At 46.2% G+C, this 10,542-nt stretch overlaps 1 protein-coding gene across 1 annotated transcript; it reads left to right on the forward strand.

The window, feature by feature from the left end:
• The first annotated feature begins 528 nt into the window (after window positions 1-528).
• Window positions 529-1,458, forward strand: LOC105994213 (vomeronasal type-1 receptor 4-like). Its single transcript, XM_013027628.1, has one exon. The coding sequence runs from the start codon at window positions 529-531 to the stop codon at window positions 1,456-1,458; it is 930 nt and encodes a 309-aa protein (XP_012883082.1).
• The last annotated feature ends 9,084 nt before the right edge of the window (window positions 1,459-10,542 follow it).

Genomic DNA, 10,542 nt, shown 5'->3' on the forward strand with positions numbered 1-10,542 from the left:
TCTTTAGTCAGTCAGAGAGCTTGAACTTGACTCTTGCCCATTTTCCTTCATCCCTTTTTGCTCAAGGCTAGGCCGTTACCACTTTGAGCCACAGATCTATTTTCGGTTTGCTGGTGCTTAACTGGAGAGAAGAGTTTCAGAAACTTTCCTTCTCTGTGCTGGCTTTGAATTGAGAATCCAAGTTATTAGCCCCTGAGTAGCTAGGATTACAGTCTTGAGCACCTAGGGCCTGGCTTGTTTAGAATTTTAGATCTGATTCTACAGAGGAGAAAGACAGCTGCCTTCACCTCAGAACCAGACTCACCTTCCATTAATGCCATTTCTCCAGGTTCACCCATTTCCCTGAACATGCCATCTTCTTCTTCCCGATGGATGAATAGAATGGGATTTTTTCTAATACATGAGAGACAGTAGGAGAGTATTTCCAGTGGTCTGAATGCTGGATGGAGAATGTTGAGTTCCCTTGGCACCATGCAGGCCTCAGTTTCCAATCCACAGCCTCTTAATGAGACTCAAGGAATAGAGAGGATGAGAGATGCCAATGTGTTTATGGGGGTGATCCTCTTAGCCCAGACTGTGGTTGGTTTTGTGGGTAATTTGTATCTTCTCTCCCATTACCTATTCCTTTCCTGCATGGGGAACAGGATGAGAGCCACAGACTTGATTCTTAGGCACTTAATTGTGGCCAACTTCCTAAGTCTTCTGTGTAGGAGTGTTCCCCAAACCATGGTGGCTTGGGGCTGGAGAAATTTCTTCAATGATGTGGGGTGTAAAATGGTCTTCTATCTTCACCGAGTGGGCAAGGGGGTGTCAATCAGTAGCACTTGTTCCCTGAGCATCTTCCTTGCTGTCAGCATCAGCCAGGGGGAATCCAGGTGGGCAGGGCTGAAGGGGAGAGCCCAGAAGCACATTGTCTCCACTGTCGACCTCAGCTGGGGGGTTTTCTTCCTGGTGAGCATTCCTAATCTGAAGTTCACGACCGGACCCAAAGCACACGACAACATGACAAGCTTAAAGACCTATGGATACTGTTATTCTACACATCAGGACCCAGCTGCTGGTGTGCTCTACGTGGCCATGATCTCAGTGCCTGATGTTCTGTGTCTGGGGCTCATGCTCTGGGCCAGCATCTCCATGTTGTTCATCCTGTACAGACACAAGCAGAGAATGCGACACATCCAGAAGATCAGCGTCTCCACCAGAGCCTCTCTGGAGTCCAAAGCTACCATAATCATCCTCCTCCTGGTGAGCGCCTTTATCTCCTTTTATACCATGTCTTGCATTTGTCAGATTTGCTTATCTGTGATTTACAACCCCAGCCCTGTACTGCACCATATGACAGTGTTTGTTATGGGTTGTTTCCCCTCCCTTAGTCCTTTCCTGCTCATGAGTGGACACTCCACTCCCTGCAGCCTCCTCTTCACCTGCACAAAGAAGAAGAAAGTGATCCTCCCCTGAGGACCACCAAGCTTGCATCTCTGCTGAACATTGCTTGGCCATTCAACAATCTCCACACCTAGATAAAAGTCATTTGCTGAGAGATAGAGGTGTGCACACATGTCCACACCTGTGCATTTGTGTGCTATATATCTGTGTTTGTGTTCATCTGTCTCTATTGTGCTGCCCACAAAATTATATGAATGTGGAAATGTGAGATTTTGAATAATGCTTATTAGGTCATGTCAACTTCCTCCAGAGAATCTGCCCCATTAATTGGCAGTGGTGTCAAATTCAAGATAAACTGGTTAAACTCACTTAACATGTTTTCTTAATTCCATTTTGAGTCTTTTGATTTTCTTTCTTTCTTTCTTTAATAGTTCCCTATGCAATGAAGCAAATCATTCTTAAAGCCCTTTCTGTTCTGGAGAAGAAAGTAGTTGGGAAGAAAATATCAGCTGGCAATTGTTTCTAACATATTTATAAGATGATTTCTATGTTACTTTGTATGTCCCTCACCCACGATATAACCCATGCTTTCACTGTATTTGATGTTGGTATAATTTGTGGAGAGGAAGTGAAAAAACAAATCTTTTAACTAGGGATACAGGTGGATCCATTGCAACAATGAGACGTACAACTCATTATGTCTAAAAATGAACTTTACAACTTTGGTGGTGGGGGGATTGGGTTGGAGGAGGGCAGGAGTATGGGAAGAGTGGGGAGGGGAAAGAAAGAGGAGGCATCAATGCTTGATAAGAAACATACTCATTATCTTGCCCATATAATTGTAACTCCTCTGTAGGGTATTCTCACAATAAAAAATAAAAATAAAAAGAAAATAGCAGCTGGGTGTGGTGGTTGATGCCTGTGTTCTGAGTTCATGAGGAGGCGAGATCTAAGGATCACATTTCAAAGCCAGTCTAGGCAAAAATCTCTCTGAGACTCTCATCTCCAATAAACCACTAAAAAAAAAAAAACATGGAGGTGGTGCTGTGGATGAAGTTGTAGAGCATTAGCCTTGAGCAAAATCTTCCCAGGGACAGAATGGAGGCCCAGATTTTAACCTCCAGGCTTGGCACAAAGAAGGAAAGAGAATGAGGGACACAGACACACACACAGAGACAGACAGAGAAGAGAGAGGGCAAGCCAGTAAAGAAGGCAGGAAGGAAGGAAAGAAGGAAGGAAGGAAGGAAGGAAGCAAGGAAGCAAGGAAGGAAGGAAGGAAAAAGGGGAGTCCTGTTGGTGTACCAGTGACCACAAACATCAAAGCTCCTTCCTGACAGTTACTCTGTTAGTCTTGTCCGTGCTTATTTCTTACACATAATTTATTTTAACATCTCATTCTTTTCCTTGGCAGTCTATGTTACATATCTCTAGACTCTCTGATATTTCAACAAGGACATTAATTGTACTTTTGAAAAGCACCTTTTTTTGATATAAAGTTGTTTTAAAAACACAAAGGCTCCTTGAGAAAGTCCCTTGCTTGACTATTGTAACATTTCCTGCAGTGCTCCTCATGTCCCTTGTTATGAAGTCACTTTACCACAGCCTCTGGGGTGCAGGTCAGGGCTGCTGTGCTGAATGAGAGGAGGGGCCTCCTGTCCAGGGCTCTCCACTGCCACCCTTTTCTTCTCAGGAATGAATTTTAGAGTGACAGCAAGCCAGAAGTAGCACTGATGTCCCGGGGACAGTCACCAGCCCTGAGCACAAAAGCTCAGGGACAGGACCCAAGCACTCAGCAATGCTCCACGCTCTTTTCTTCTTTTATTTTTTGGTCGGCCTTGGGGCTTGAACTCTGGGCCTAGGTGCTGTCCCTCAGCTCGATCAAGATTAGGCTCTGCACCCCACAAACCCCTGCAGTACACTGGAAGCACAGACACCCATCATCATGCTGACATGCATCCCTGTCTGGACTCGTTACTTCTAGATATTTCCCACATTTAGGAGGTCTTTCTCCAACTCTGTCTCCTCCTTTTCTCCTGAGCACCCTCAGTTCTGTGCCACCATCTTGTAGAAATCCCTTTCCTGTCCCCTGTGTCCTTGCCACAATGTGGCCGGACCCCCCGACTCCTGTTCCCCCGCCGCACACCTGCCGGCAAGAGCTCACAGCCAGCTCCTGACTTGGCTTCATTCACAGCAGCATCTCGTGACTATGCTCAATCTGAAGGAGGGATGAGACATGCTCACTTCTCACTCGTGGGGATGATTTGAAGCTCCTAACAAAGCCTTCCAAGAAATATGGGTTGTTACACAAAGGTGCGACTCAGATCATGAACCGGCTGGGAGGTCAGCGCCCCCCACACCCTGCATGCTTAGCTTGGGGGCTCCGGGCCCCACCCCTTGTGCACCTCCTGCTGGTAGGGCATGCCACACTGTGGTTGCCATCCTCGCAAAAGAACCAGCCTGGAGAATCGCGGCCATTGGAACCAAAACAGCCGAATCCTGAAGGGCCAAGGAAGTCCTGTCCTGGGGAAGTTTTGGGCGGAAGCCCTCATGCCCGGTTAGATCTGGGAGTACCCATTGACTGACGCCTAGGACAGTCGCCATCTGACTTCTATTCCTGGGTCACACCCGAGTCCATGCATGATGGTAGCCACTATTGCACACTGTACACACCTTGCCTAGTCATGTCCCTACCAGACTGTATCTACATTCCCATTGTTTCTACTTCATTAAAATCCCTAACTGCTCACTTCTTACAGCTGATAGTGCCTTGGTGGAGAAACCTTTAAAGCAGATGGATCCTTGTTATAATGACTTTTTTGGGGGGAGGGGAGCAGAGGAAAATCAGTAGTGGGCCTTGAACTCAGAGCCTGGATGCTGTCCCTGAGTTCTTTTACTCATGGCTAGGGCTCTACCACTTGGAGCTTAGTGCCACTTCCAGTTTCCTGGGGCCCCTGCACCCTGGGACCCCAGCCCCAAGATGCACAAGCTAGCTGTCAGTACCCAGATTTTTCCCATATGGCCAGCAAAGAGAAAAAGATATGAGCTGTGGGTGGGTGGGGGAGCACTCTGTGACAGGGCCACTCTACACCCCTAAGGGAGGGGAGACTGAGTCTCATCCTATGCAACACAGTGGCATTCAGATTTCCTGCTCAGGTACAGGTTACACTCTCAGCACTGTTCTCTGCCAAAAATCATTTTCTATCTGTTCAGACTCGGTGCACCTACTGCCTCCTGGAGACTTTGCAGGCTGTCCCTCCCCTAGCCGGCCCACAACCACCGGCTCCTTTGCCCCGCTCACAGCTGAAGACAGTGCCAAGCCCAGCCACAGTCTCAGGCCTCAGGGCTAGGCAGGACAGGCTGGGGCACCGGCGATCTCAGGGATTCTTCCTTTCTGACCAAGGACTCACCACAGGAATCACAGCACCCAGGGCTCAGAGCACCACCTACAGAACAGCGACACTACACTGCTTTCCTTTAAAATGCCAGCCTGGCATTTTGCTCTAACCCACATTCATGCTGCAGTAATCGCTTACAAAACCAATCCTGCGTGTTCTGCAGGAGTGAGGCCAAGATTTCTGCTTTTCTGTGTGGACAACACTTTGTTTTCCCAAAGGCACGGCACCTGCCACATGCAACTGGAGAGGCTCCCAGGCAACAAATCCAGAGAAGAAGGAACCTAATGCCCATTAGGTCTCTGACCCCATGTGTCTGGATCCCCCGGCGGCTCTTGTTCTGAAACTCCCACATTTCCCCCATCCCAAGCCCCAGTTCTTTCCATCCAGGCAGGCAGAACATTGTCTGATGAGACTGTCCTCACAGCCGACATTTAGGTGTTAAATGGACTGAATGCTCTCCATGTCTCTAGTAAGAGTCACACGACTGTTTCCACCTTACAGAGCCCAAGGCAGGTCTCAGGCTGGGAGTCTCACTCCAGGACTGTGGCTGCCTTCCAGCAGACTTCCGAGAGGACATCCTGTCTCCACCTTTCTCTTCCTCAGCCTTCCCCTCAACAGAGTCCTGCAGTACATAAAGCTTGTCTACCTGCACCTCAGCCTCTGTACCCCATCATCCAGGGCCCCTGCTGTGGGCTTGTCTTATTAAGCTGAAGCCATCTCCAGGCACCCCCACTGAACTTGGCCCCAAGAGTCCCCACCTTTAAGGAAAGAGAGGAGTTCACTTCGGGTCCTTTCCACTCCAAAGGCCAAGGCAATGGTGGACAGCTTCTTGATGCTGTTCAGCCAAAGCTGAGGAGAGAATAAGAAGGGAGAATGTCAGTAATCCCAGACTCAAGGGAGCTCCACAGTGCTGGGAGCAGACTTTCAACACACACACCATGCCCTCCTCTGACGTGGAGCGCACAATTCAATAGAAACAGCACACTTTCTGATTTCTCATAGGATCACAAGGCTGCCCACAACTGGCTACTACACCACATACTCCACTTAGTAGCAGCGGCTACATAGCATGCACGCATGCATGCTCTGTGCCAGGCCCTAGACAAGGCGCACACACCTGCGACCTCACTGAACCCTCAAAGCAATCGTACAAGGTGTGAAGCTGGCTCAAAGCATCAATTCTGTGAGGCGCAGCACAAGGCAGAAACTCTGGTCAGCTAACGGAGCTAAGAGGATGGCTGGCAGAGCAGGCATTTAAACACAAGACTTGTGGCTAATGGTGATGATGAGAGAACAAACAATAGGATACTATTACTACAAAAATAACAGTCAGATATGCTGATGCACACCTGTAATCCCAGTACTCAGCAGACTGATGTGGAAGAATCGTGACTTCAAACCAGCCTGGCTTACTTAGTAAGAACTAGTCTCAAAATAACAATGACCACATAGGGGCATCCACAGCCGTGCTGTTGGTAACACCATGGGTAAACGGGAACCCAAGTCTGTACAGGTGGGTCTGGGTGCACAGTTTCTGGCTCATTAACTCCCTCAGGAATGCAGGCCATAGAACCTGAGATTTGTTTCAGAAGAGGGCCATGATAACTACTGGACCCAGCGTTACCATCTCAGAGCCATCACAGCAGAATTCTGACCAGTGTCTGATGGTACATCCCAAGACCTTCTACGGGATGGGTCCAGCCCCATGTGCCAACAGGTGGTCCAAAGGTTGCAGGAGGAGGTGCTGCTAGGCCCCCAGCCTGGCCCTGTCAGCACCCTGTCACACCCTTTCTGCTTGATCACACTTTGATACATTCTTCCCCATCCAATGAAGTCTGGATTAAAAAAAAGAACAAAACGAAAGGGTTTGGAGAGCTTCCAGATAGTTGAATATGTGAGGGTTTGTGGAGCATAGGTGGTATAGACAAGGCTCTTGGATCCCGGGGACTTGCCATACAAATCTTTTCAGTAGCAATCTTTATGGTGAACCCGTGAGGATTTTTCCCCGGTCCTGATTCCTTTGAGCTGATCAGCCCCAGGTGGGGGCAGAGTCAGAAACACAGGCAAGCAACCTGGGCCTTCACATTCGCAGCAGGGGAAGTTATGGTGAGAAGTGAACCGAATTAGAGGGTCTGGGCTGTGTCTGCTGTTGCATAAGGAAATGCTCAGGGTGGGAGTTATGGCTCTGGTGGTAGAGCACCAGCCAATGAGCAAAAGCATCAGATACCCAGTGGAAGTTCTAGTCTCAGATAAAAAAAAACAAGAAAGAAAAAAAAAAGAAAATGTTTTCTTGCTACTGTGGAGAAATGATCATGCTTTTCAGGGCCAAAGCTTTTCTGTTGACTGTGCTGGAAATGTGGAGAAAAATCAGGGAATTTTGTTTGTCTTTACACATGGCCTGTAAGCTATTTTCCAGTCCTGAGCCAGTGCTGGTGAACAGGAAAGTAGTGTCTGTGGATGACTGTTTCAACATCCCATGATGAGTTCACTCTGAATTTATAGTGGGTCCTATACACAACCCCAGTGTCTTCCTAAGCACCCCAGCTGGAGAAAAAACAGTACACAATGGGCACAGCCTGGGGATAGAGGCAGGGGGATGCTGAGGATACATCCATAAGCCCAAGAAAATCAAGAAACATAACTGGGCCTGAAGTGAGGAGAGGAGTGCAGAGTGGATCCCCACAGAAGCTGTGAATGTAAGCCACTGGGTGAGGCTATTTGTCACACCAGACCCAGAGAACAGGTGTATCAAATTCTCATCATGTGTTCACATGAAGGGAGAAGCAGAAGTGAGACCCTCTTTCTCCTGAAGAAACCAGGTTGGGAGCACAATGATGTCATGGGTGCTGAGTGCAGTGACATCAATGAGATGAGCTAACCCTGGTGGGCACAGAGGCCTTCTCCCCCAGGGCATGGCAGACCAGCAAGCCGCACTGAAGTGAAGAATAGGCCCCACACCCCAGGAAGGAGAAGAGTGACTGAGAGCTTCCCTGCAGATGATCCTCTCATCAAGGCATTTAAGAATCTCTTTGGGATCACAATGGAACTAATGAACAGTTAGGTAAACAATGCAGCTGGACTTAATGACATGCACCTGAAATTCCAGCACTGAGGAGGCTGAGGCAACAGGATACTATGTTCAAGGCTATCTTGGAGTAAACAGTTGAGACCCTGTCTTAAAAAGCAAAAGAGGGGCTGGGGAGGTGACTCAGTGCTAGACTGCTTGCCTTGCATGCAGGAGGCCCTGTGTTGGATTCCTCAGCACCATATAAGCAGCAAAGGCTGGAAGTGGCACTGTTGCTCAAACGGTAGAGCCCTAGCCTTGAGATGAATAGCTGAAGGACAGTGTCCAGAAAGAGTTCAAGCCCCATTACCGACAAAAAAAAAAGGAATAGAAAATGAGAGGCTGGGAAAGTAGCTCAGTGGTAGACTGATTGCCTTGCATGCATGATGACATGGGTTCAATTCTTCAGCATCACCTAAGCAGAAAAATCAGAAGTAGTGCTGTGGCTCAAGTTGTAGAGTATTAGCCTTGAGCTGAAGAGCTGAAGAACATCACCCTGGCCCAGAGTTTAGGCCCCAAAACTGACAGAAAAAAAGCAATAGAAAATGAAATATGTAAGCATATTCTCAAGAATATGTAGGTCCTTGAACACCATATCTACTGTTGCACTATTCACCACAGCCAAGAAACAACCCAGGAGCTCCATGGTGTGTGCAGAGAAATGTGTGAAACTGAACATGATCATGTGGAGCAAAGTCAGCCAGGTTCAGTGCAGTGGAGTCACAGGCCCAACTGTGTATGAATGCATAAGGGAGATGTAGACTGGTCAGTCGGTGCTGGAGTCCCTGGCCGGAGGCATGATCTTAAGATCCCGACCCCGGGTGCCTCTGAGGACCTTTCATCAGGATTTTTCTGTCTGAGGCACAGTTTAGTTGAAACTAAATTTAGTTGAAACTAAATTATTAAATTGAGATTCATTTTAAAAAAAACAACTTGTTTCTGCACCAAATAACCCACTTGCTATCTGAAAAGATAAGAATTTTGGTTATGGGCTGTGAAGGTAGCTCAGTGGTAGAGTGCTTGCCTTGCCTGTATGAGGCCCTCAGTTCGATTCATCAGCACCACATAAGCAAAGAGAAAAAAAGGCAAAAGAGGCGCTATGGCTCAAGTTGTAGAGGGCTAGCCTTGAGCTGAAGAGCTAAGGAACAGCGCCCAGGCATAGAGTCCAGGCCCCAGGACTGGACCCCCCCCCAAAAAATTTGGTTATGTATCAATTAGAAGTAGAAAGTCTAGGAGTAATACATAGACATAGGTAAAAAAAAAATAATGTGATAAAAGTAGCAACCAAATCTAAATGTTTTCACTCCAGATTTATATTGTCTCTGGCACAGAACAGATCTTCCAGGGAATATATATTTAAATATATGAAAATGGGTTAAGTTTGACTGATCTTACATACACCACATGCTATGCTATTCCAGCTCTAGTGTTTGGTTGCAAGGTTTATTTGTTGTACCTCGTCAATTAACTGTTACCAAATTCCTTGAAGAGTGTACTACTATTAGAATCATGACTGAGGGAATTTTACATGTATAATAATTGCTATGCTCAGTATTTTTATCTCACTCTGTAAATTCAACTAATTGGTTGGTAGAATTTTAGTCATTCTCATAACAATTTCTAAAAATTTAGTTCATAGATTCCATAAAGGAATCAATATCAGAGGTAATATTAAGATATTATATGAGGAAACGAGATCAACTAATATAGCTTAGAGTTATTAGGTTTGAACTACTTTAATTATGGGATAATCTTATGTGTTAGTATAAGATTTCATAAAAGACTTTAACTATATGAAGATGTAATAGTCATACTGCAAACATTTTGCATACCTTTTGTGACCTAATTTTACAAATATTTAAAATTGTGTTGCATATCTGCTTTGCTGTTTAATTAAAAGATATTTCACACACACACACACACACAAAGCTGTAGCCTATTTCCATCACAAAGTAAGACAAGGCCAGGAACTACAGATTGCTGTGGAAAATGCAAGAAGTCAGGCACAGAAAGGCAAATGCATGTTCTTGAAACAGACAAGAACAGGGCAAGGAATTGTCAGCAAGACCAGAAGGGTCCAGGTGAGGAACGGAGTCACATGCAATGAGGTAGACCAGATACCCAGGAGGAGGAGTCACTGCTGATCCTGTCCTGAGCACATTGACAAATTTCTCCTTCAAAATCACCACATGATGAAAATGAGTAGGGAATTAGAGAAAGAAGCTACCTCCTCAGAAAGGACCAGGCATGAAAAGAGATCACCCTGCTTTCAGGAATATGCATGAAATGTTTACCTCTAATCTCCAAATGGGTTCTCCAGGGATGAAAACATTTTTAGAAAAAAATGACCATTATTGCTAAAGAAATTCCTGTACTTCTCAAAACTTTATGCTAATAAGTTTGAGAACATGACAGAAATGGACCTTTTCCTAGCAAATATTGACATGCCAAAACTAAACCAAGATGAGTTAAACTATCTTAACAGGCCCATATCAAGCACTGAAATAGAAACAGCAATAAGAGACCTCCCAGCTAAGAAAGTCCAGGACTAGATGGTTTTACAGAGGAATTTTACAAGGCCTTCAAAGCAGAGCTCATACCAATACTCCTCCAACTCTTCAATGAAATTGAAAGAGCAAGCTCACTACCAAACACATTCTATGAAGCCATCATAACCCTCATCCCAAAACCAGGCAG

Source organism: Dipodomys ordii, unplaced genomic scaffold, assembly GCF_000151885.1.
Source record: "Dipodomys ordii isolate 6190 unplaced genomic scaffold, Dord_2.0 Scaffold105, whole genome shotgun sequence".
Lineage (NCBI taxonomy): Eukaryota > Metazoa > Chordata > Mammalia > Rodentia > Heteromyidae > Dipodomys > Dipodomys ordii.